The 27,950-nt window shown below is 39.9% G+C and overlaps 1 protein-coding gene across 3 annotated transcripts; it reads left to right on the top strand.

Annotated features, from left to right (window-relative positions):
- The first annotated feature begins 1 nt into the window (after position 1).
- Positions 2 to 27,854, top strand: FAM162A (family with sequence similarity 162 member A). Of its 3 annotated transcripts, none has more exons than XM_080805085.1 (6): positions 2 to 202; positions 914 to 954; positions 18,702 to 18,824; positions 21,395 to 21,503; positions 25,072 to 25,180; positions 27,596 to 27,854. In XM_080805085.1, exons 2-6 carry the CDS (start codon positions 945 to 947, stop codon positions 27,686 to 27,688), a joined length of 444 nt encoding a protein of 147 aa, XP_080661211.1. In that variant the 5' UTR covers positions 2 to 202; positions 914 to 944; the 3' UTR covers positions 27,689 to 27,854. The 3 variants fall into 3 exon arrangements, with proteins under 3 accessions (XP_080661211.1, XP_080661210.1, XP_080661212.1); XM_080805086.1 differs by having other exon boundaries at positions 148 to 360; XM_080805084.1 differs by lacking the exon at positions 914 to 954 and having other exon boundaries at positions 4 to 202.
- Positions 27,855 to 27,950: the final 96 nt, after the last annotated feature.

Here is a 27,950-nt window from a genome sequence, read left to right as displayed (position 1 = left end):
CACACGCCCAGCCGCGTCACGCCCGACCTGCTCGGTCCGCCCTCAAGTAGCCCAAGTCCTCCCGCCTTCGCAGGCCGCCTCTTGCCGATTGCGGGCGTTTGGTGACATTGAATGCGGCCGCGTTGTCACCGCCCGGGAGGCGCTGTCGGGTCAGCGGAGTAGGTGGCCATGGGGAGCCTGCGCGGCCTGCGCCAGGCAGCGGGTGAGACGCGGGCCGGGCTTGGGGAGGTTGGGAAGCCAGTTTGGCTGCTGGAGATTGAGGAATCCTGCAGCTTCCCCAGGTCTGGTAGTTGCTCGGTTTTACCGCGCACTCCGAAGTTGCAGGAGAGAGTAAAGGCTGAGCGAGCAACTGCTAAGCAGGTAGTAGGGAGGGGTTGGCCCAGAATGACCGTCGCGCCTGGCCCTCCATCCACCCACCTCCCACCAACTTAACAAGCCCTTGCTCCCCGATCCTTATCTACCCCCCATTCCCAGTGTCCTCTGAGTTCAGTGCTTAATGCACCTGCCATCCCTAGAACTCCCCCGTTTCCTGATTGATTAAGCTTTCCACCCTGACCTCTCGCGTCCGTAGCTCTACTTGAGTCTCTCCTGCCTCCACCATCTCAAGAGTTTATACCTGCTCTCAGAGAAAACTTAAGAGTCTAGAATTTCCTACTCACTTAGTATCTGATTGGGCAAGGGATTTAAAGTCTTACCGAATAATACTAATTGTTTTCCTAAAATGGGGTATACATTTCTTTTAAACAATTCGACAGTTAAGTGTTATGTAGAATCTGCAGTTTATTTTTCTTGTAGACATTTGTGTAATGAGTATTTGGAGTCAGAGCTTAATTTGTCTTCTTGGGGAACCAGCACAGCCTTTGCTTAATAGGGGCTGAGAAATGAGAATGTTTGCCGCTTGGCTCTTTTCTAGGCACCTGGGCGAATCACTTTTGGTCACCTTTATGAACTTCGGTAAGGTGTAATGACTGATCTTTTATTTCTTGGCAGCAAATTATTAAAAAGTTGTTTATTTAAAATTTTAAAGGAAGAATCACCCGAGACTTGCCTATTGAAATAATGTAAATGTACGCTGCAAATGTAAATGAAGTTATGTACAGTTACCTTTTATATCCTTATTTTGTGTTCCAATGGAGAATGGACTGGAAAACATGTCTCAAACTGGAGAATATTATTTACTTCCTTTAAAATAAACATTTCCTCCTCTAAAAGAGATTGATTTCATTGATTTCTTTAGCTTCTGTTGAACTAATTTACCCTAAAATCTTTTGTGTACATCCTTTTGACCTGTTAGCTATTACAAGGTAAATCAAAGAATCAGTGCTCTGTAAAAAAGCTAAAATACATTGAGTAGAAGGGACTTTGACTGTAAAGGAACTAAGACCCTATGGTTTTAAGTAGTCTATCTTCCTGCCTTGAAAATATATTTATGCATTATAAAGATTCCAAAGCCTCTCTGCAGACTTTTGATATTTAAGAACCTCACTTTTGGGCACTCAGTCAAAACAAAATTCCTTGAGCAATTTAAGAACAATTTATTTTATTCCAGATAGATCCACTAAGAATGTTTTATAAAGAACTCTTTCCAAAGGAACTTCTTTGAATGTCTGATGTTTTGTGAGCAACTCTAAGCAATCTGCCCTTTCACCTACTTGTGTCCATTTTATAGCTAAATACTTTGACATACATTATTTTACTTGATTGATTTCTTATAGTACCCTTCTTAGGTAAGTCTTATCCTCCGTTTTCCAATGTACAAATGAATAAACCTAGGTCAGATGGTTAAATGACTTGTTCATGATCATTTAGCCATAAAATGTTAGAGCTAGGAGATGAGTAAGTGCCTTCTAACTCAGGAACTTGTGCTCTTTATTGCATTCAAGATGCTTATTCAGGATATGTGTGTATTGTGTCCGTGTTTGTCATAATTGAGTCTCTCTGATACGAAATGGAAGAGTCATGAAATGCAGATTTACTTGTGAAATGGAAGCACACATTTATGTGCAAATGGATTTTCACGTAAGAAAACTGATTTATCAGGCAACCTTAACCAAAGGAAAGGCAGATCAAATAGAAACCTAATCTAGGCATGCTTCACTTATCCAGAATATTATATGGAATAAGATATTCTAGGTGAGTGAAATTTCAAATAGCCAAAGCTTAATCCTTTAAACAATGGACCTTTTTAAAAATTGTTTCTGTTACGGGGCGCCTGGGTGGCTCAGTGGTTTAAGCTTCTGCCTTCGGCCCAGGTCATGATCTCAGGGTCCTGGGATCTGAGCCCCGCATTGGGCTCTCTGCTCAGCGGGGAGCCTGCTTCCCCCTCTCTCTCTCTGCCTGCCTCTCTGCCTGCTTGTGATCTCTGTCTGTCAAGTAAATAAATAAAATCTTCTTAAAAAAAATTGTTTCTGTTAGTAATCTTTGCTGTATTTTCTTAGCAAACAATACAGGTTTTTATGAGCTTGAATTTGTTTCTCATTTTGCGGTTGTAGCTGGAGATACAGGTCAGAGTTGTTAACTTGTGGTTCTTGGACCCTTTCACAGATGAGTGGTCCTGTGAACCTCTGAAAATTGTATTCATTTTTTATGTTTTGGGAAGAGAGGATCCATAGCTTGCATCTGTTCCTTAGAGCAGTCTGTGTTCTTTAAGTTAAAAGGCACTGATACATGATTTGGACCTAAATGGCTACTGACCCATACTCCTATGGGTTGCATGAGGGTAGAGACTAAACTGTTTTTACTAAATCCTTAGCACTTACCAGTGCCGAGCTCACAGACAGGCAGTAGATACTCTATGGAATAATTATTATTTTTTTAAAGATTTACTTATGAGAGAGAGAGTGCGTGCGCTCAAGCAGGAGAGGTGGGTAGCGGGAGAAGCAGACTCTCCACTGAGCTGGAAGGCCCATGCAGGGCTCATCCTAGGACTCTGGGATCGTGACTGGAGCCAAAGGCAAACGCTTAACCTACTGAGCCACCCAGGCGCCCCTCTTTGGGATAATTATTTTTAATTATTTTAAATAATTAATAATTTTTTAAATTAAAATTATTATTTTTAGTAAGTTATTAATTTCTACAGAATAATTATTAAGTCAAAAGAATGGAATGGCTTTACAAGAATGTTTCTTCCCACCTTCAGAAAAATTTTGTTGTCCTAAACTTTGCTGGATTACCAACAGATTTTTTTTTTTAAGATTTTATTTATTTACTTGACAGAGAGAGAGATATCACAAGTAGGCAGAGAGGCAGGCAGAGAGAGAGAGGAGGAAGCAGGCTCCCCACTGAGCAGAGAGCCCGATGCGGGGCTCGATCCCAAGACCCTGGGATCATGACCTGAGCTGAAGGCAGAGGCTTTAACCCACTGAGCCACCCAGGCGCCCACCAACAGATTTTTAAATGATTTAGTTATTATCATTATTATACCAATACAGTGGACCATAGACAGTGTCCTTGTCAATTTAACGGACATTCCACAGCATTAGAATCAAGAGATAACATTTAAGTCTTGTAGTGTAGTCCCCTAATTTTATAGGTGAGGAAACTTAAGGCTTCAGAGGGAAATTAACTTGACTTCAGAAGAGTCATACAGGTACAAAGCTGGGACATAACCAGTATCTCCTGACTCCCATTCTGATTTTATTTCACTTACATGCTACTCCTTCATTGTCCTTTCTGTTGGTTCTTGCTAACCAACCCTAAATGAGTACATGCCCATTTTTACTGCTCTTTGGCTTTCACTCCCACCAGGTCTTGTCATCAGGTTTTTATTGAGCACACACTATGTGCCCTGTACACTATGAAAGCTCTAAAATGAGTGGACTCCCACTCTTCCTAGAGCTGGAGTTTGTTGCAGTGAACAAATATACCTGTATAATACATCTGGAGAGCTTATGCATGACAGTATATTAAGTTCTGGATTGCAGAACAGATTTTAAGTGCTGCTCTGGTGCCTTGGAGCCGATTCCTATTGGCTTTGTGCACATCTTTTCCAAATTAGTCATGTTATATTGGTAGCTTAAAATCTACTGTGGTGAGGATTATTGACAAACACTACAAATCAGGGCTTTTTCCCACTGACCTCCTCCCAAGACCCAGCATAGCACTGGCTTTAAGAAAGGAATTGAAGTATAGGTTCAAATTATCGAAGGCATCGTTAAAACAGAAGGCATGGGAGAGAGACAGGAGCAAAGGTAGGGGCAGTAATGAGTCTGGAGGGGATGTGGAAGGAGAAAAGATAGTAAGGAGGAAGGGTTACCTTGGATTTCAGTCAGGAGGTAATAGATAAGGTGTGGCCTTTGAGGGTTTTGAACCACTTGAATTTGGGCAAAAGGAAGTCTTCCAGCAGAAGTCATTAAAGAAACATTTTTGGAAAATTAACATGGTTGCTACATACAACATGGATAGCTATGTCCTGTGAAGATATTACAGAAATCCATGTGTGAGTTGATGATGGAAGTGCCAGAAAGGGAATATATCTAGGAAGTGTTTTTGAAGAAATCAGTGCAGCTTTGTGAGACATAGGGTGATTTAAGGGAGACTGAAGTTTTTGAGTGTGGAGAACTGAAGGAGTATTGCCCTGTTGTCTGAAGTAAGGAAGGTAAGAAGGGATACTGCTGTGGCAGAGAGGGTCATGCATTATTGAGTGGTAGGTGGCACTGAGTTATAGGTGAATATGGGACCTCTTAGTCAAAGACCAGGGGACAAAGGAGGGAGTCTTCCCCGAGGCAGATGAATGTGGGATAGAGGCAAAGACTGAGTCTTGGAGGCCTGATATAATGTAAGTAATAGGACGTGACAAAGAGGACATTAAAGATGTACATCATACAGGTCAGAGTTGAAGGGAGAAAATGTAGCAGTAAAATGTTAGGAGAGACAGAGGCCTTGCAGAAGGCTGAGGTCAGTAGAGTCAAATGGCTTTAAAGATGGGAGGAGTAGAATCAAATGAGCTAATGATGAGATTCTAAGAAACATAATCATGGGACTAGAAAGAGATCACTAATGTTAGAGCAATTTTAGTAAAATGAGTGGGGGAAGAAACATTATAGTAAAATGTGTGGGTAGTGAGGCCAAGGTAATAAGTTAAATACATGCCACTTATTCAGTCATTTGAACTATGAAATGAAGGAGATTAGTATTTTATTTACAGAAACTGTTGAGAACAATTGATTGGTTTTTTGTTGTTGTTGTTGGTTTTTTTGTTTTGTTTTTGTCAAAGATAGTGTGCCCTCAGTGCCACCGTGGTATAATGAGATAAGAATTCTCATCAACTACAGGTAAAAATGTAAATCCGGTTCTGCCTTTCTAGAAAGCAGTTCTGTTCTTAAAAAGGTTCATATTTGCTAACCCTTCACTACCAGGATTCCGTATAAGAAAATAATCAGAAACATCATCAAAGATTTATGTAGAAAACTGTTCCTTTGTAGTAGTGAAATTGGGAAACATAAAGTCAAGGGAATGATTGAATTAGGCTTATATCCATATGTTGGATGTTATATAGCTGTCAAAAGCAATTTTTAATTAATATCTTGGAGAAGTATTTTGACATAAGCAAGATGTAGTAGTACTTATTTATGAAAAATGTGTATGTTGTATGTAAGCATAGGAAAAAGTCTGGGAAAGATATATCAAGTTGTTATCCCTGGATGATGTGATTATAAGTGTTTTTATTTTTCTTCATACCTTTTTTTAAGCTTCGAAATTTTCTGTAATGAACAAGTGTTACTTTTGTAATTTAAAGTTTATTTTTTTAAGGGCAGGCAGACATTTGGCAAGAAAGGGGCTGAGGGAAGGATCTAGAGGTGACAAGATAAGTTTGGTACAACATCCTTTAGTAAGAGGGATCACAGATGGAACATTTCACTAGTTTAGAGTGAAGGAAGGCTTAGTGTTCTTATAAACCTGAAGGGAAGGATGAGAAATAGATGGAGAAGGGAATCAGTTTCTGTCAAAAAGCAGATTTAGGTCAATGGCTAAGGCCAAGAGAATTTCAAATAACCACTCTTGGGAATGGGCTGGAATGTTAATGGGAGTGAAAAAAGTCGCCAAGAAATGGCCCCATCTCACTAAAGTTTGGCCACCAGATAGTTTCCTCCCCACTTAAAAACTGGCCAGGTTTCAAAGGTTTATTTTTAAATCTGTTTTTTGAACTCCAAGTTTTTTTCCCATAGAAGCAATGTTACAAATGGTGATTAGGGTTCTGTCCAGCCCACAAAAGTTCATAATGTCAATCTCTCTTGCCATTTTTCCTCCGTAGTATTTTTGACATCTGTTAGGTCCTCTCTGTTAGGACCTATAGCTGTCTTATTTCCTTTATACAACCCACTTGAACTACAGTGTTGTGACACCACCAAAAATGAGGTTTCCATAATTATGTCTTGCTACTCCTGCTCCCTTTACCCTGACTCGTCCCTTGCCCCTGGCCCATCCTGCATCCTGCACTTAGATTTACTTTATGAAATCACCATTGTTAGTGTTTTTTTCCTGCCTAAAACTGCTCGGCCTGTTTCCCAAATCCTTTTGGGAGTTTGGCAGACAAAAGGAATCTTACTGTGGGGGAAACATGGATAGGCACAGTACCCAGATTCAGAGTGAGTTAGGCTAGAGTCTTAACTTAAATTCGAAGCCCTAGAACATCAGCAAGGACCTTATTAAGAAGGCAGGTTTGTGAGTGATGGGAGCCTGGCAGGCAGATTTGGAAATCTTTGTTGCATACAAGAACTGGGCAAATCAGAGTGTGAAGCCAAAAAATTCCATCCTTCTCAGAATAATTGCAGATAGGAAATATCAAACCTGATCATTGAAAAAGCTCAGAGTAAGTTAATACCTCAGGTTCATTTGTTTGTTTTGTTGTGGCCAGCCTTTAGAGTAGCCCAGTTTTGCTTATAATGTGGAAAGTAAATCAGTGGTTCTCTAATTTAAATGAGTTCTGAGTAGGGATAAGTCTCTAATTTCTCTAATTACCCTCACTTAGTCATTCTTCTAGGTCTGCTGAGTGGCTACAAACATTTGACATACAGTTTCATCGTAATGATATAAAATATAGTATTGATTAAAGAGTGTATGTATATATGCTTTGCGGTTGTCAGGGTAAGCATACATTTAGCTTTGTCCTCCTGACACTTAAAAATGATTTGATTCTCAAAACAACCTTTCAGTTTTCCTTCCTCAGATTTGCCCTTTCCTATCATAGCAAACATTTTAGGACTAGCAGTATCCTATTTGAATTCTAGGAGGATTAAATAGGCATTTGTGGGCTAACATGAGAACCGTTCACCTAAGTATTTAGATTTTAAAAATCTTTCCACAGGGATGCCTGGGTGGCTCAGTGGGTTGAGCCGCTGCCTTCGGCGCTGGCCATGATCCCAGAGTCCGGGGATCGAGTCCCGCATCAGGCTCCTTGCTCAGTGGGGAGCCTGCTTCTCTCTCTGCCTCTGCCTGCCACTCTGCCTGCTTGTGCTCTCTCTCTCTCTGACAAATAAATAAAACAAAATCTTAAAAAAAAAAAAAAAAAACCTTTCCATAGGACATGAAAAGGGAACATTGTTCCCCAGAAACAAGCTGTTTCTCCCAGCCAGGGTTATGGTAGCTCCTGACCTTCTGGTACACTAGGAAAAGAGAAGGTGGTTGGGCAAACAGTCTCATAGCAGCATAGTAGGATCAGCCTGGTGGGCTCTGATCATTCATTGTGAGATAGTCAGATAGTGGTCCTTTACCAATGAGGGGTAGTCAGCTGCTGTGGAGGCTGGAGGAGGGATGTGAAATAGAGCCTTTTCCAAAGGGAATGAGGAGGTAAGACAACTGTAGAACAATTGACAGTGCATGTCGTTAACTACTAAGTAGTGGAGGAGTCTACATGCTCCCGTAAAATCTGAAAGTCGGGTATACAACTCTACAGAGATTCCAAACTTGCAATGTAGTGAGTTATATATTATTGATCTGCAGAAGTTAGAAATAAAACAGAACTTATTTTCAGTAAATGAGTTGTTGAAAAGACGGATTTTGAACTCTGCCAGAGACCAGTATTGAGCTCTGGAGGTGCCCTGGTCATCCACGTGACCTGTGCTCCAACAGGGACTCCCACTGATTGTGTTGAAGAGCAGTGATTCTCAAACATGGCAGCACATTAGAATCACTTGGAGAATTTTAAAAAATATTTATGCCAGACTCCTACTCCCAGACACTGGGATTTAATTGGATGGCCTTGTGCATTTAAAAAAATTTTTTTTTAATTTTTAAAAAAATACTTAAAAAAATTTTTTAAAGCTACTTTGGTGATTCTTTTATGCACAGTTTGAAATTTCACTTTTCTAGAACTTTGGTGATTTTTTTATGCACGATTTGAAATTCACTTTTCTAGAACACTTGCTTCTTAAACTTTAGTGTGCATAAGCATCAGCTTAGAGGGCTTATTAAAACATTTTCCTAGGCCATACTCCAGGAGATTCTGAAGGTTTGGGGTGGGGTCTGAGAACTTGAATTTCTATGAAGCTCCCAGCTGAGGCTGAATAAATAGTACTGTTCTAGACTTCAGAATATGTGGTACTAGTCTCCATGTGTCTGGCACATAGTGAGTACTCGTTAACTGTTGAATGAATATGGGTATCTATTTGCTTCTCAAAATTTAATGTTCATATGAATCATGTGGATGTCTCACTGAAGGGTGTATAAGCTTTGCAATTGTCAGGATAAGCATTCCTTTAGCTTTGTCCTCCTGAGACTTACAACTGTTCTGATTCTCAAAACAAAAGTAAAAAATTCAGACTCAGAATCTGTAGGTCTGGGGTGGGGGCCAAGAATCTGCATTTCTAACAAGCTCCCAGGCAATGTCAGCCACATTTGAGAATAGTGAGGTGTGACAAGATACATACCAACATGTATAATTTTCTCCTCTCCTTTCTACCAGTGTACATTAGTCAGAGGACCTTCATTTTCTTCTACCTTAGATTGGGCACATTCCCGACTATACCCTATTTTTTTCTTTTTCTGTCTCATTCCAAAAGCATATTAGAGTGCAAGTGAGTGAGAATGACATTTTTATAGAGATAACATCAAATTCTTGCTAATTTTAAAAAAGAATAAAAATCAAGTAAATATAAAATATTTATAAAACATGTAAGAAGTAAAAACAAGATATACTGATAGCCAAGTACTCATTTTTTTTTTAAGATTTTATTTTATTTGACAGATAGAGATCACAAGTAGGTGAGAGGCAGGCAGAGAGAGAGAGAGGAGGAAGCAGGCTCCCTGCTGAACAGAGAGCCCGATGCGGGGCTCGATCCCAGGATCCTGGGACCATGACCTGAGCCGAAGGCAGAGGCTTTAACCCACTGAGCCACCCAGGCACCCCAGTACTCATGTTTTTAAAAATGTTTTTATTTTGGAATAATTTTAATTTACAGAAAAGTTGCAAAGATAGTACAAGAGTTTTGTATACTTCTCACCCAGTTGCCCCTAATGTTAACATCTTGTAAAACTATAGTGTATTTGTCAGAACTGAAAAATTAACTGTCAGCTAAAGGACAGACTTTATTCGGGTCTCACTGGTTATTGTACTGATGTCCCATTTTCTGTTCCAGGATGCCACATCACATTCAGTTGTTACGTCTCTTTAGCCTCCTCTGATCGTGACAGCTTCACATTTGATTGTCATGATCGTGATACTTTTGAAGAATACAAGTCAGATATTTTTGTAGAATGTCTCTCAGTTTGGGTTTGATGCTTTCTCATGATGAGACCAGGGTTATGGGTTTGAGGACAGAGTAACTAGCAGAGAGGTCAAGTGTCTTTCCGACGGTACACAGTATCCAAATGATTCATGACTGGTGATTTAACCTTGGTCAGTTTGTTCCTTCCTTGTAAAGTTACTGTTTTTCTCTTCCCATATTCTGTTCTTTGGAAACAAGTTCCAAAGTCCAACTCGTACTTTCCCACAAGAGGAAAGGAATCCAGGAGGAAAGAGAATCTACTTGTATTTGGGATTTTTTCCCAAAAGACAAGATTTGTCCCTTCTCCCTCATTTATTTATTCAGTTATTATTTATATTAATATGGATTCGTGTATTTTATACGTTAAGTTGTAATCTATTACTACATTATTTTGTTGCTAAAATTATTCCAGGTTAGGCTGTATCAGATCAGCTCTTAAGTCTCTTTGCATGCCCCTACCCAAAAACATTCTTGTGTTTTTTGCATATTTCCTTTCTGGCATTACAGGGTATTCTTGATTCATCTCGTATTCTCTCTGCTTCAGCCTAGAACCAGTCATTTTTCTCCAAGGAGCCCTAGTTCCCTTTATTAGGTAATGGTATTTAGAAATCAAGATCTGGGCACTGAGGTGAGCTTGTTCCCACCGAAGTGTCACTGATTCCAGGCCCTCCCGCTGGTAGAGCTAGGAAATACATGTACTACTAACCCGTGTGTACACACATACTTAGGATTATGTCTGTATCTGTCTTACATCTATCAACTCTTCATACACATACATGCATACAAATAACATATAACCTATAAATAAATAAATGTTTATTTATATATGTTAATAAACAGCAATGTAAAACTGTTTATTCTGAATTCTCTGACTGATCCAGCACCTCATTCATTCTAGCCTTCTCCCCTTGCTTTTGGAACTTCTTTCTCTGGGCTGTCATTATCTACCACTTATTTACTTATTTGTTCAGTCCTGGTTTACTTGTAGTTTCAGGATTGTTAACCCATGCTCCTATAAGAAACAAATTGCCAACTAGAGTGCAGTGTTTATGTATAGTTCTTTTTGTCTTTAGTCTTAAAGTTTCCAGTCAAAAGGATGTTTCCAAAGTTAACTTAGGTCAGCTTCTTTTTTCCCACCTTGAAGGTTGTGGGGTTAGGTCATGTTATACATTTCTAGTACAGTTTGATACATTTGTCACAATCTGCATTCCAGTCTGGGATTCTCCCAACATCCTGCTTGATTCTTAAACATTTGCATATATTAAAGCTCTCTGTGATATACAGTTTTATGAGTTTTGACAAATGCCATGATTTTATTTTTAAGCAAATCATTAGGGCCTTCGTAGTTAGCAACGTACTTACAACACACTTGGCAACTGGTCTTCACACAGGTTATAAAACACTAAATTAGATCATCTAAAAGCCTCTTTCTCCCATAGCATTCATTGAACCTTCATTTATCAATTCTAAGGTCACATCACTGATGGTTTTCTCCAGGAGTGTTGAAAGATTCTGAGAAAAAAAGCCTCTCCACCTCTCTGCACTGTCCATCATGAGGTTGGAAAGGCTTTTTATGGAAAGGAGGGGGCAACAAGGCAAAAGCCAGTACTTGAACCAGACTCATCCCAGCTGACCCATTTCAGTCTCCAGCTACTGGGAAAACCTGTAAGATACTGGTTTTCAAATTGTGAACCCCCAGAACAATAGTAGCAGCATCACCTGGGAAACTGTTAGAAATAGGAATTCTCAGGTTCCACCCATACTCACTGAATCAAAAACTCTGGAACTGGATTCTGGTAATCTATTACAAGTCCTCTGGGTGATTCTGAGGCACAGTAAAGTTTGAGAACCTCTACTCTAGGTTAACCAGACATTCCTCAGTCACATCCTTAGAGGCAGGAGTGAGGGTTCATATTGACTTCCTGTTAGGGCCCTGGGGGATCCAGAACCGGTCAGCTGAGGGCAGGCTGCAAGTGCAGCCATAGGGTTAAAGGGCTGTTTTCCTTTTGGTTTGTATGTTTGTTCTTAATTGTGATCCACCAAAGGATGGAAAATTTCTGTCTTGGATGTCTGTAGGGCAAGATATGTTATCTCTTTGAGACAGAAAAGGAAGTCTTAATGATACTAAAACTTTCATGTGCTTTTATTTTTTTGTAATTGCAAAATAACAAATCACGTTAAGTATGTCACAATTTTCTTTAGTGATTTCAGTTTTTTTAAATTATTTTTTACATTTGTTATTTCTAATATATATAATATGACCATATTTGCATGTTTTAATTAACCTTTATACTTTAGGGAGGTAAAAATTATTGGCATCCAGTATGAAGTTGTAGTAAGAAAAAAGTTGGGAGATATTTTCTGATCTAGGTAAACCCTCATGCCTTCAAGTCCTTAATTTCACCTCCACTCCAGGTACTTCATTGGCCTCAAATCTTACTCCTCTTACTCTGTTCCAGCCACACTGGCCTCCTCTTTGAGGTTCCTAGAATATACTGTAGGGCCTTTGTACTTAACAGTTCTTTCTGTTTGGAATATCCTGCCACCACATATCTGCATAGCTAGTTCCCTCACTTCCTTTGACAGTGGCATTCTCAAAGAGAGCTCACCCTGCTAGTCTACCTAAAATCTCATACACACACCCCATTCCAAGCACACAAACACTTCTGCATGTCACGTTCCCACTGTTCATTTTCTCTCTCGGTCATTTATTGTCTAACTGTGTGTGTGTGTGTATCTGTATGTGCGTATATGTATATATGCGTGTATGTGTGCATATGTGTGTATATTTTCTCTCCAGTAGAAAACGTAAGTTTTACTAGCATAGATTTTTATCTGTTTGTATATTGTCTAGAACAATGTCTGATACATAGTAGGTACTCAGTTATTATTTGTTGAATGAATATCTCCAAACATGCATTTATATGACTGGTAGTAATTAGGGGTACACGATAGCATTTTTGCCTTGTCAGTATTACCCAAACTGAGCTGAGAGGCATCTTGTCGTCTCTCCTCCTAAGCTGTCTCTGTTCTAATTAAGAGGGATGGGGAAGGGCAATACCTAAGGAAATAATTCCTGATTCTTCTTGCTTCCTGTGGACCTTGCAGCTCACTGCCAGTTAACCTTGTTCCTTTCTGTCTCAGTGCCTGCAAGAAGGGAATGGGGCAGGCTGATGCGAGATGGGGACTTGTAGGTCACAGTAAATAAGGGATTCTCTGGGGAAGATGAAAAAGTCCTGGAGATGAATGGTGGTGATGGTGTACAACAGTGTGAATATACTTAATGCCACAGAACTGTACACTTAAAAATGGTAAAAATGGTAAATTTTATGTTACGTATATTTTACCACAATTTTAAAAAAAATGGGGGCACCTGGGTGGTTCAGTGGGTTAAGCCTCTGCCTTCGGCTCAGGTCATGATCTCGGGGTCCTGGGATCGAGCCCCGCATCGGGCTCTCTGCTCAGCGGGGAGCCTGCTTCCTCCTCTCTCTCTCTCTGCCTGCCTCTCTGCCTGCTTATAATTTCTGTTTGTCAAATAAGTAAATAAAATATTTAAAACAGAACATAGTGGTTCTGAAAGGGTAGTGTCAAATCATTAGTAGCGGCTTCACCTAGGAACTTGTTAGAAATCCAGATTCCCAGCCTCCACCCCAGAACTGTTGATTCTGAACAAGCCATTCAGGTGGTTCTGGCACACACTGACGTTTGAGACTCACAATATTACAGCATTTTGTTTTAATCCCAAGAGCTATGAAGAACTGTTGTAAAGTTTTATAGAATATCTTTATGCCCTGGTAACTGCATAAAATTACCTTGGTGAGAAGTTCTGACTACTCTAAAGGTAAAATTGAAAAGTGCTATGGAAATGTTTTGAAAATTACTGGTTTAAGTCATGCTTCAAAAACAAACTTAAAATTTAGAGGAACCTGCCGTGTTTCAAGCATCTTGCCAAATGCTCTCACGTTTGTTTTTCCGGTTCCCTCAAATCAGTGCTGGAGCAGTAAATACTACATTATCCACATTTAAAATGAGGAAAGAATCAGAGATCGATTACACTGTGATTGATCTACTTTCTTCCTGGTGCACACTTACTGTCACTAGGTGGCAGTGGTGGCGTGGTTACCCAGACTGGGGTAAGGCCTTCTGGGATTAGACTTAGAAAATGAAATAAATGTAGCCCCTTACAAAAGAAATCAGATGGCAAATAACCACAATCTTTATATAAACAGGTTCCAATCTCCAGTATGTAAGAGGACCTCTGAAAATCCACTCCTATATAAAAACAATGAGGGGTACCTAGGTGGCTCAGTCGGTGAAGTGTCCGACTTTTGATTTCAGCTCAGGTCATGATCTCAGGGTCGTGGGATAGAGCCCTGTATAGGCTCGGTGCCGAGTGCGGAATCTGTTTCTCCCTCTCCCTCTGCTCCTCCCCTGCTCACACACACGCTCTCTCTCGCACTCTCTCTCTTACTCTCAAGTAAATAAATTTTTAAAAAGTAAAATCAATGAAAACACTGCCAAAAATCCTTAAAGTCAAATTTTTTCGGAACTAGAAAATAACCAGAGGCTTGTGACAATCTGAGTAGCATTTACCCAAGAAAAATGACTTAATCATGGTAAGAATAGCAAAGTTTATAATAGCTTTAACAGTTTTATGTCACCTGTCAGTTTCCCAGTAGCTTGAAAATGAATAGCCTCTCAATGAAAACCTGCAGTTCTAGCAGGCACTGAAGAGGGCAGAATGGGTTTGGAGCTCCCTAAAGTCCCCAGCCCCCAAGAATTGTTACAATTAGCTTGTCTGGCACTTCCCTGGAAATTCCCACTCACCGGACTTGCCTGTTTTTCACCTGACTCAACTAATTCAGTGGAAACAGCTTCTCCCCGACCCACCCCAGAGCATGCTACAACAGGCACATGAAGCCCTTTGGCAAAGGCTGGCAAATTTCTTGGTGGAAAGCATCAAAGGACATCTCTGTCCAATGACTAGGTAACCACTAAGCTAATACATCATAGAATAGAAGGGAATATAGATTAATGGAACAGAATTCAGAGTCCAGAAATAAACCCTCACATTTATGGTCAGTTGATTTTTCTGTATTGTGCCAAAATAATTCAACCGGGGGGAGAATCGTTTTGTTTTTTTTTTTCAACCAATGATGCTAGGAAAACTGAATTTTGAAAACCTGCAAAAGAATGGAGGTGGATCCTTTCCACACATAATATACCAATATTAGCTCAAAATCGATCATATCTAAATGTTAATAATAAAACAGTAACTTTCTAAGAAGATAACATAGAAGTAAGCTTTTGTGACCTTGTGTAAGACACCAAAAGCTCAAGCAACAAAAGAAAAAATGGTTAAGTTGGACCTCGTCAAAATTTGAAACATCTTTCTGGGATGATGAGAATCTTTTGGAATTAGATGGTAGTGATCAGTACACAATTTCGTGATTAAGCTAGAAATCACTGAGTTGTACACTTTAAAAGGACGAATTTGGGGTACCTGGTTGGCTCAATCGATTAAGCATCCGACTCTTGGTTTCAGCTGAGGTCATGATCTTAGGGTCACAAGGAGTCTGCTTTAGATTCTCTCTTTGCCTCTCCCTCTGTCCCTCCCTCCCCCCAATTAAATAAATAAATCTTTTTTTAAAAAATGAATTTTAGGGGCGCCTGGGTGGCTCAGTGGGCTAAGCCTCTGCCTTCAGCTCAGGTCATGATCTCAGGGTCCTGGGATCAAGCCCCACATCGGGCTCTCTGCTCAGCAGGGAGCCTGCTTCCCCCCCTCTCTCTCTGCCTGCCTCTCTGCCTACTTGTGATCTCTGTCTGCCAAATAAATAAATAAAATCCTGAAAAAAAATGAATTTTATGATACGGAGTTACATATCCGTAAGTTACTTTAAAAATCTTTACACAAATATAAACATATGTCCATATAAAGTCTATAGAAATATCTTCTAAATTGTTACATTAAAGTTTTTTTTAACAGCAAGGGAAAAAAAGTGAAGAAGTCATGTTTCTCACCAGCTTTGGGAAGTCTACCTCTAACCATATTTTATTCCTATTCCCTCTTTTGCCTCTCTTTATTGCTCCAACTCTGAAGCTACAAAGATATCCAAGTTGGAGTTTGGAAATCTATTAACAAATAGATTTCAAAAACTACTTGAACTTTCCTGTGAGCTTTTATCCACATAGCTGTGAGAGCACATTCTTGTTGCATTAAAGGCAAGTCTTGGGCATTCCTTTTTTGGTTACACAGAGCATCAGGCAGTGCCAGGACAGTAATCAGATTTATCACTGGTGCCTTTCCGACTTTCTTTCTCTGTTCCATTGTACTTCATAGTGCTCCACTTTTTCCATGTTCTAGGATTGTAGGGCAATTCTGATTCTGAATCCTATACCAGCCTTGGTCTCTCCATACCATGACTCCTATACTCAGAATCACACACCCCCTTTTCTCTCATCCTCATCCAAACTATTTTTGGCTGTCTGTGCTTTGAATTCTGATTAATTATGACTGATTTTAAAATTTTATGCTAAGACTGAAGGTGAAAATGGCTAACTAAAATTAAATATTTTTTTAAACATTTATTTTTATTTTAGAGAGCATGAGCAGGAGGGGCAGAGAGAGGGGAAGTGAGAATCTCAAGCAGACTCCAAGCTGAGTACAGAGCCCAACACAGGGCTCAATCTCATGACCTTGGGCCAAAACCAAGAGTTGGACGCTTAACTGACTGTGCCCCATAGCCCCCGAAACTGAGTTCTTAAGCATACATTTGTTTTAAGAATGAATTAGTTTCCTAGTTTTGTTCACTGAGAAGGCATGGAAACAATGACAAACTCACTAACAATGAGCCTTCCTAAGGCATGTCTAAAAATACTTCCTCTTTAAAGGAACCAGAGCACACTCAAGGAATGTCTGATTCCAAATCAGGGGCAAGAAGCATTCAAAATGAATCTGGAATGTCATGTCAGAAAGTAAGGAAAGTATCAATGATCACTGAGCACATGTTGAAAGTACTCAGGAGCCAACATAGAAGGGTCCCTAATGACTAAAAATGGGATTATCTGAGCATCAAAAATAAAAATGACTCAAATGGGCTGGGGAACATGTGTTAAAATGCAAGAGTTATGTTATTTTTATTTATTTTCTTTAAAGATTTCTCCGCTTAATCCAAGAGAGCGCGCGCGTACAAGCTCATGCATACAAATGGGGGGAGGGGCAGAGGGAGCGAATCTTCAAGCAGACCCTCTGCTGAGCATGGAGTTGGACATGGGGCTCAATCCCACAACCCATGAGATCATGGCCTAAGCCAAAACCAAGAGTTGGAACCTCAACCGATTGAGCCACCCAGGCCCCCTACCTTTATCTTATTTTTAAACAAATTATCACTTGCTACAAGGAAAGCAATCCATTAATTTGAAAACTGGCAAATAGGAAGAACCAAGCATTTATTCCACATTTCTTGCGGACTTTTACCTTAGGATAATCAAATAGTTAATGTAGAATATGACCATTTTACAATCCATTTTGAAATAATAGATCTAGGTAACATCATCAAGGTCTGCTAAAAACATCAAATGAAAGGTTGACGGTGGTGGTGGTCTTTATAAGGTATGAGGAGTCAGACTGATACAGTTGGATCAGTACAGTAGGATACAGTAGGAATATACAGTACTGCCTATGGCATATTCTTGCTAAAAATTCAAAATCTGATGAAGCCTCAAAAATCTGTTTATAAGGAAAAGAATTTAGAAGAATATGTTGAACAACATCAAGGGGACACCATCAGCAAAATCCCAAATGAGGGAAATTCTATAGAACCTAGCTTCTTCAACAAATGATAGGAAAGGAGGGGGAGACCTACACGGGACACATCAACCATATTCAGTGTGCACCTATTTAGAATAAACCAACTATTAAAAAAATTATAAGCCCATTGGGAAAATTTATTATTTGATCATCACATGCTAATATAAAGGATGTAATATTTTCAATTAAGCTAATAGTATTCTGGATAATGGTTTTGAAAAGTTGCTGTTTTGAGATGCATACTGAAGTATTTATAGATGAACTAATAGGATATTTTGGATTTGCTCTAAAATAATTCATCAAGAGGTTGCCTGGGTGGTTCAGTCAGTTGAGTATCCAGCTCTTGACTTTGGCTCAGGTCATGATCTCAGGGTGGTGAGATTGAGTCCTGGGTTGGGCTGTGCGCTCAGCACAGAGTCTGAGGATTCTCTCTCTTCCTCTTCCTCCCTCTCTCCCGACTCTCTCTCTCTGTCTCTCTCAAAACTAAATAAATTAAATCTTTAAAAATAAGATAATCTAGATGGGAGTTGGGGGTGTTCAGATGAAACCGTATTTATTGGCTTAATTGTTGACACTGGGCAGTGAGTACATGGAGATTTATAATACTGATCCCTATGTGTACTTAGATTTTCAAAATTTATATATATATACACACACATACATATATATATGTATGTGTATATATATACACACACACAGTTTTATACAGTTTTAAATATATAGTTTAAAAATTTTACACAATTCATGACTACACCTAAAGTTGATTTCCAGTTGGAGAATTACAGCTTGGGTGGGAGAAGGCTTTCTAGAGCCCCTTGATGGCCATTACAGCCTACCCAGAGTTTACCAGAGTAGTACTGACATCTTGGCATCTGGTTTAACTGCCCAGGGCTATAATATGTAATATTTCCACCAGAACCATTGTTATGACAAGATACATGTGAGAAGTACTTTTATAGAACTTAGAGCTGATAAAATGTTTATAGTATAAATTGCTAACATATAATATAAACATGTATAGTTTAAAACAGCACCAAGTATCATATCTTAAATATGTTTATCTTACATAGTAGTATGTTCACTTTTTAAATGAGTTAATTTTTATAAGTGAAATATATATTCTGTAGGCATTTTTATTTTGAGATATTAGATTTCCTTTCTCTGAAACATGTCTCTGTCTTTTCTAGGAAGTTATTTTAGGATATATGAAAGAGGTGCTTCCTCATCTCTAAGACTTACCAGAAACTCTAATTTGAAGAGAATAAATGGATATTGTGCCAAGCCACAAGAAAGTCCAAAAGCTCCAGCCTGTAAGTTTTTATTCATTTTTCCAGATACAGATGAAGGAGTTCCCAAAGAGTGAAACAACTTGGAATCAAAAGACCCTAAAAGACAGGTTGTTCCAGGGGTTCCTACGTCCTTCCCTATCTTGTAGTTCATGCCTCCCAGATTGTACTTATATTGGCTCATGTGAAGCTTTGCTTTCTTCATTTTCCTCGTCTGTCATTTTTAGATTGGACCTTTTTGTTGGAGAATAAATGCACCAAAGTAAATAGTGATTTCGAAATGGTCTTTTAAGGAACGCCAAAGATGAACCAAATTGGGAAACGGGATTTTAGGTACAATAAAACTAGGGCTAGCCTCTGGCTTGGGAATTAATTTCAGCTATCATTAGTCTTATTCTTAACTCAAACACTTGTCACTGTCCACTGTGGAAATAAGGAGTATAATATATAAACTGTAGGGTCCCATGAACTATTTGCTTATTACTTCTTCATGGGAGTATACTAGCGTCAGGCAGGTCTTGGTAAATAGAAAAGAACTGTCCTCAAAGAATATTTATCAAGAGTTTAAAAATGTTTATACCCTTCAACCTGGTATTTCATTTCTGGGGAATCTATCCTCAGGAATAATCCCTATATGTGGAAAAAAGCTCTGAATATAAAGCTCTTCCCATATTTTGTGTATAATAGGAAAATGAGAACTGATCTAAATGTCAGATAATGTGGGAATGATTGATCCGTATGTTAGATCTACTTGATGAGATTGTGCAGCTGTAGGAAATGGTGCTTATAAATACCATGTACTAGCGTGGGAAATGTTTGTCATAATGTCAGTGAACAAATCAGGATACAGACTTTTATATCGTGTGTAAGCGTAGCATGATACCCATATAAATATGTAAATTTATATAAAAGGCATATAAACCCCCATACTTATGGGGCTAAGACTTAGGAAACACTACCAAAATGAAAATACAGTGATTCTGCTATGACAGGAGAATTAGGGATAGTTTTTATCGTCTTTTTTTACATCTATACTTTCCAAATTGTCTTTCATGTACTTAAAATGAAAACAACAAAAAAACAGTAACTATAGAGCTGTGCTAAGTGTTGGAAGGGTTAAAAGATAAAACTAGAGCAATACTATTTCTATACTTTTAAACCTCTTTTCTCACCTTCAGTTCTTTATGGATTTTTCTCCTAGGGACTTTACATCTGCTTTGCTGTTGCCTTCTGATTAAGCGAAAAGAACAGCACAAGCAAAGGTGCGGAGGTGGGCATGAGCGTGTCATATAGGCAGCAAAGTCAAGGAGATCGTCTGTCTGCAGGAGATGTAGGCAGTATATGGAAGTTGGATGAAATTATCTTCAGGGTCCCTTCTAATGCTAACATTCTGTGACTCCCTAACTTTTTCTGCTCCTTCAGTGACATCTCCTTTTTTTTGAAGGAGTCTACAGTCTGTGGTTGTGCACCTTTCTTATTCATCTCCCTCTGTAGCCACTGCATTTTCCTCTGCTGCCCCTTTCTCCTGTCCCCTCTCTTGGGTCTTTATCACCTTCACTGGCTCTCCCTTTGCACTGTTATCTCGACTCTGACTTCATTAAGGAGGCCTATTCAGATGGCATAAATTTAGACTCAATATAAAAAGGCATACATACTTTTTCCTTTTCCTAACTGGTTCTTTTCACAGTCTCCTTCTCTTGGTTAACAGTACTGCTGTTGTCTTACTCATTCACGTTTGAGGTTCTTCTTTGATCCCTTCCTGGTCTTAATTTAATCAGCCTCCAAACCCTTTCAGTCATCTTCATATAGACTTTTTTGTCTCTGTTCCCACCGTTACAACTCCAGTTCAGAACATATCACCTCATTCTCTTTACAGCTTCCCATTTGAACTTGTTGCCCACTCTATTCTATCCTTCTTTTCTCTCTTCCGTCTATTATGCAGATTAATCTTCTAAAACATTAACTTCTTCCTTACTTCAAAGTGTACAGTGGTTCCCAAATCAGGTTTAAAAAGCGTAGCCTGGCATTCAAGGTCTTTTGTGATCTTATTTTACCTTATAACCTTTCTCTTTTTCTACTGAAGTCATATAAGCTTCTCATTGTTCCCTTCTTAGTTCATCTTTACCTTTTTTTTTTTTTAAAGATTTTTATTTATTTGACAGACAGAGATCACAAGTAGGCAGAGAGGCAGGCAGAGAGAGAGGGGGAAGCAGGCTCCCTGCTGAGCAGAGAACCCGATGCGGGGCTCGATCCCAGGACCCTGGGATCATGACCTGAGCCGAAGGCAGAGGCTTCAACCCACTGAGCCACCCAGGCACCCCCATCTTTACCTTTACGTTTGTTTCTGGTGTTCTTTCAACTTTCAGTGGCTAGGAAATATTTTTATTTTACCTCAGTCCCCACAGAATTTTGGAACCTCATTTGAGAAATAAGGCATCCTAAGAAATCCCATTAGAATAAAGCTCAAATTAGCTGGAGGTTTCTCAATGTTTCTGTTTCATGAATAGCTAAAAAAGCACAAATAGCATTTTTTAATTGCTAAATTTGAGAGTCATAACCTCAAATAAGATACCTTGTCTTATTTTTTCTCATAGACACTTACAGCCACAGAGTGCCATTACACAAACCTACAAACTGGGAGAGGAAGATCTTGATATGGTCAGGCCGCTTCAAAAAGGAGGAGGATATCCCAGAGACTATCTCGTGAGTGCCGAACATAGGGGTTATAAGCAGCTTTTCTTCCTTGCTGATTTCAAAGGCAAAACATTTCCTTTGAATCTGACTAAGAACTTTCAACCAAATTTTAGAATAGTTGTCACATCTCAAAATGTTTATTCTTTGGCAAGTACCTGCAATAAAAACAGTGCTGGAAGACCTTGTATCTCATTGATAGGCTATGTTGTGCCTACTGGAGAGCTGTCGCATACTCTGAAGTCAATTGACTGATTTCTTTCCTGAGCTACAGGAATGTGACTAAGCAGTGATGGTCACTGTTCTTAGCTTATTTTTAATCTGGGTGTATCAGTTAGGTGCCATTGACAATAATTAATAGTTATATTCTATAAAATCCACTCAGGTATTCAATAATACTTGAATAAAAAGTTATTTTTTTATTCATAATAGCATAAAAGTATTTAAGAGTAACATATTCTCTTACTGTGATCCCAGAAAGCATGCTTTCCTATCCCTCTCACCAACTTCCTTAAACCCAGCCCTCCCAGGATCCTGGGACTTTTTCAGAGTCTGTGGACGAGGGTAGATTCCTCTAACCCAGGGTTTCTCAACCCCAGTGCTATCAGCATTTTGGGCCAGATAGTTCTTTGTTGGTGGGTGCTGTTGTGTACATGGTAGGATGCTTAGCAGCACCTCGCTTGGCCTTTTCATTTCCCGAATGCCAGTAACACTCAGTGAAAAAGGTCTCCAGACTTTGTCAGATGTCCCCTGGGGGGACAGAAAAAAACCCTGATTAACAACCATTGCTCCAGCCTGATGTTAAAGACCCTGACTGGTTTGCATCTTAGCCAAGAGAGATTCTGAGAAGCAGGTGCCATCTCCCCTGTGGGGCACCATCCTCTTCGGAGATAGGGACTCGGGACAAAGCTTCTAGACTTTCCCTTCTGGTAAGAACCTATTCCTTGAACTTCTGGCTTCTGGTTTCAAGGCATGATTTTAAGCGATCTGAGTTCATTCAGGGTTATCTTTTCCCAGGAAGAGAAGTGTTAATTGCTTTTTTTGTTTACAATGGCTTTAACAGCCATTCTACTTCTGCCGGTCAAAATGACAGTGTACTCTCCTGGGAAATAAGAGCAAGCTGGAAATAACAATGATATTAAGGTGGGTTTTTTTTTTAATATTATTTATTCATTTGAGACGGAGGTACAGAGAGAGAGAGAGAGAGCAGGAGCAGGGGAAGAGGCAGAGGAAGAGGGAGAAGCAGACTTGCTGCTGAGCAGGGAGCAGGACTTGGGGCTCCATCCCGGGACCCTGAGATCATGATCTGAGCCAAAGGCAGATGTTCAGCCGACTGAGCCACCCAGGCACCCCGATATTAAGTTCTTGCCTGTGTCTTAATTTCTTCCTCAGTATTCCAGGAGAAAACAAGCTACTGCATACCCATGGCCCTAATAAGTGCTATATAGATTTTTGCCATGGAATACCTTCCTCAGTCTGCCTTACGGGTGGTTCCAGGATCCCCCTCAAGCCTAAAGTACTACCTACTGAGTCACCCTAGAATGTTCTGCTGTGAGCCTGGGCAAGTGTTCATCCATATGCTGGTAGTTCTGAAAAGGCACTGCTTAACTTGCCCATTCTGATTGCTTCCCATAGAATGGAGGGCAATCTCAGGACCTTATTTAAATGTATTTTACTTTTATAATGTAAAATATTTTTAATGTATAATACTTAAAAAAAAAGATTTATTTATTTGACAGACATAGATCACAAGTAGGCAGAGAGGCAGGCGGGCGGGGACGGGGAACAGGGGAGCAGGTGTCCCATTGAGCAGAGAGCCCAACGCAGGGCTCCATCCCAGGACCCTGAGATCATGACCTGAGCCAAAGGCAGAGGCTTAACCCACTGAGCCACCCAGATGCCCCTAATACTTACTTGTTTAAATTTTTTAGAGAGAGAGCACGCTGGCATAAGAGCAGGTGGCGGAGGGGCAGAGGGAGAGAGAGAATCCCAACCAGGCTCCATGTTCTGCGAGGAGTCCGACTCAGGGCTTGATCCCACAACCCTGAGCTCATGACCTGAACCAAAATCATCAAGAGTTGGCTGCTTAACCGAATGAGCCACCGGGTGCCCCCAAATGTAAAATACTTCTAATGAAAAGTAAAATATATTACTTTTCAGGAATATCGCAGCACTTTAGTTGGAAATGCCAGTTCACATAAAATACTGCCAACATGGGTAGTTTGTGGTTGGTGGACTCTCAGGTGCTCTTAATAGAGCAATCCATTGTCCTTAGCAATTGTCCCTGGTTCCTCTTACCCTGCTGCAGGCCGAGCTTCAGTGCCTGGAGAACTCCGTTCACATGGCTGCCTCCCTGGGTCCCCTCTTACATCACAACATCTATCCTTTCAGGCTTCTCCTACCACCTGCAATGCCTGGACCCTGTACCTCCTTCCAAGCATTTTTAAAGTACTTTTTCCCTCCCGATTTGAAAAGTATTGTGTGTTAAAAATCTGGGGGTGGGGGTGGGGAGAAAGAAGGAAGTTAGCACTTTAATCCCACCATCTCGATATAATCACTTCCTATCCACACCCCTACTGAGTAGGCCTGTGTTCGTTCAAGAGTCCATTTGGACTCTTCATGCCCGGCCCTGAGGATCTGCAAGACTCTTGTAACAGAACCACAGTTCACTGGCTACAGACGGACTCACAAAGGTGGAGTGGCCTTCCCTTTAGACTCTTCCTTGGTGGACCTCTTCGCTTTCACACAAGAACAATAATCCAACCCTCAATTTTCTGTTAAGGCACACGGGGTCTCTATTCAGTGGACAGGTTCAAAGAGGAACTTTCCAAAGAGCACAGTCTCAAGTTCACTGTCATGCAATTTCAGCAAAATGTAAGTTAAAAGGTAAACACTGAGGGAGTATTGCTTAAAGAATCTTTCTGCTGTTTCAGATAGTCTCTGGAATCTATACCTGGTTCTAAATCTAAGTATTAGATTTAGATTATTAAAACTATGCCTGTTTCAAGGCAGAGAGCGAAAACTTAGGTATAAAGATCATATTGTTTGACTTTCTCCCACATTTGTTTTCTGAACTGTGATTTGTGTTGAAATGTACAAAACTCAAGAAGTTCATTGCAGTATCTCTTATTATTAGACAATCACTGTATCATGTAACATCTTCTTAAGAACCCCCCGGGAGAAACAGCTCCGGTTTTCACTTTAGCATTCGCTGCTAGTGTGAAACTTGGAAGCCAAAATTGGCTTCCAAGCCAATAGCAAGCATAGAGTAATACCCCTTGCCTTTTTTCCCCCTTTGTTCCTCGATCCACTTCCTGTCTTTTGCTTTCTTCTCTTTTTCTTACTTTAAAGTTTGTGTTATCTTACTGGATTTTATTAATAAGTTTAAGGTGCGTTGTGAAAATGCCTCATCTTCCCCCTCACCTTACCCCCAATCCTTCAAGATTTCCAGGCCCGCATCTTTTTTTTCTATTTGTGGTACCACTCCATTTCTGATTTGTGTTACACAGAGTTTTATTCCCTACTGGAAACTTCAGAAAGAAAAAGTTAACTTTCCTTCGTAATCTCATTGTGTTATTAGGTTTGAGATGCTTGATGCCGCAAAGAACAAGATCCGAGTGAAGGTCAGCTATGCAATGATTGCCCTGACAGTGGCAGGATGCATCTGGATGGTTATTGAGGGCAAGAAGGTGAGCACGGATTTCCTCTCTGCCACTGTTTTCTACAAAGGATCTACAGGAAATCAGGGGTTGACCCTTTTATTTATTCTCTTGAGAAGAGGGGGCTACTTTCTACATGAGAAATGATAAAAAACAAATAGTGATAAGAAATGAGACACAGTAGGGGCAAACCTGGGATGTCATGCCTGGGGATAAATAGCAAATCCTATTTTTGGCAAGGTAAAGGACTAAATTAGTTTCACACAAAGTAAAAAGCAAGTGTTTAGTTATCACAGATGTCATAAATAATGTGAAACCAGAAAAATGTCCCTGGTGTATCTAATGATGACACCGGCATGTCTGTACAGCACTCCTGGTAAGTGAGTGTCTTTATCCATGCTCCAGCTGCCTTAGCCCTGGTGCGCATTCTAGTCACTGCTCTGGACTTGAAGTTTGGCCGTACGGGGCCATATGTGTAAGGACAATAGCTCCTAAACAAGTACATAGGCATTCAAGTCTAGGAATCTTTGTTTTAACCTAGACCGTTATTAATAGCTGTCATTAATTAAATACTCACTGTCTTCTAAGCACTTGGCTTTTCTTTCATTTGAACCTCACAGCAGCATGGCAAAATAGGTACTATTATTAGGACCTCATTTATAGATGAAACATAGCTAAGAAAGCGCTGCTAATTTGCCCAAGGCCACACATCTCCTAAACGGCAAAGCCGCAGTTTGAAACTAGACCTAACTGAGGCGATAGTAAAATTGCTCCCACTTATCAAGGGCTCATTATACAGCAGGCACTGTTAAACTCACCACAATATCCTAATAAACTAAGCAGTAGGTTCTCTTATTATCCATACTTTATAAAAGAGGAAACTGAAGCTTAGAGATACTAAGTCATTTTCCCAAAGTCACATAGCTGGTAAGTGGCAGGATAAAAATTTAGAACCAAGTTTGCAAGTTCCCAAACTCTCATAATATTATCTTGTGCTTAAAATAAAGGGGTTTTTTATATGCATGCAGCAATGGTCAAACCCTTATTTTAATACCATGTCTAATTTTATATATCACAGCTTCCATGTGCAAAGAGATGTCTTGTATCTGTTATCAGATATTAAAAAGGCTCTTCTACCATCCTAGCAGTAACTGACTTCCCTTATCTCCAGTGAGTGCAGAGTAAAAGGAAATGAACTTCTGGCTCTCTTCAGACTTTAGGAGTGGAAAATACCATTTAGATTGAGCTTTTGGGAGCATGAAAGACAAGTGTGCAGGACTGGGTGAAGCTCTTTTGACATCTCTATTCTCCCCCACTTCAGATTTTCTTCTGGCTTCCTCTTTGACTTCTCATGCTTAGTTCTCAGACTGAAACTTACAGAAGCATGTGGACAGGGCATAGGGACTTCTAGAATTCCAAGAAGTCTGCATTGCTTTTGTATACCTGATTGTACTGAGTCTAAATACTGTAGAAACAAGTTACCCCTTGGGAATTCTTCTAGCCTCATCTAATGGTATACACCATGAACTTTAAGAGCGTTTCTCTCCTTTATATGCCAGAAAACCGTCTCATTTGTTTGACGTGGAACTATCCATTCCTTACAAGTTGGTAAATGCTACTAGAGTGGAGAACTTTTAGACTTAGTGCTATTTAAAAGAGAGGAATTAGCCATTGTATGTTTTGTCCTCACCATCAACTTAAGATTCCCTTTCTCCTCTCCCTTCCCATACCTAATTCTTTATATGTGAAATTACACAGATAGAAGAAAATCCCACCTTATATATAGGGTGCTAGTTTCATTTATTTGGTATAAAACTTTGGAAACTGGTCTGCTTATGTAAGCTTTACAAGTATGTAACAGTTCACATGGAGGAAAACAAGGGAAGAGGATGGTTGGCTCTCCCCCACTGCTGTTTGCTGTCAAAGAATGGAGTAGTGCAATAGATACTGCTGAGACTCATTAATCACAGTATTTGGTAAAGTCTGGGATCCCAAAGCTGAATATTTTTGGTAAAAGAGGAATAAGGAGTTAGAAGGGTATGAAAGTATACAAATGAGTTGGGGAAGGAGAAATGGTAGCAACAAAGAACAGGGAAAGGGAAAAAAGGATAGAAATGGAAACAAAAAGGTATTCAGTACTAAAGAGCGGAAAAGGGAAAAGATAAGGGAAGAAATTATAAGGGAAGAAGCTGGATTTAAAGAAATAGGCCAGAAAAAAGGTGGAGGGTATGGCATTTCTCTTGTGCTTGACTGGATGGGCTATTGGACTGTGAAGTTCTAGAGGAAGCAGAAGGCACCCAGAGGGGGCTTCTGTGCTCAGTGTGCCCACGGCAGAGCATTTTGGGACTGCACTGGCCTAGTTAATCTGCTGACATCAGTGTAGGGTAATGACATCCTCCCCAAACCCGCATAAATAATCACTTTTTCAAATTTGTTTTATTTTAGGCTGTCAAAAGAAACGAGTCTTTAACAAGCCTGAACTTAGAAAAAAAAGCTCGCCTGAGAGAAGAAGCAACTCTGAAGGCCAAAACAGAGTAGCAGAGGTATCTGTGTTGGCTGGATTTTGAAATTGCAAGAATAACGTTGCAGCAATTAGCCTGTATTAAAAAATACGGTATGAGGATCCATTTCATGAAAGTATGGTTTGCACAGATTTGTAATTTCCCCATTCCTGATATAGTGGGACGAATAAATGTCTTTAAAGAAACTACTTGTCTATATTTTTGTGGCTGTGATCCAGGTTAAATGCAGCCTTCCAGCTTTTTGGAGGAAATGAATGAAAAATGGGGCAAGTTATTTA

The sequence above is a fragment of the Martes martes genome, assembly GCF_963455335.1.
Source record: "Martes martes genome assembly, chromosome: 1".
Taxonomy (NCBI): Eukaryota; Metazoa; Chordata; class Mammalia; order Carnivora; family Mustelidae; genus Martes; species Martes martes.
Note: the sequence above shows the minus strand (reverse complement) of the source record. Positions and strands in the feature narration are given on the sequence as shown.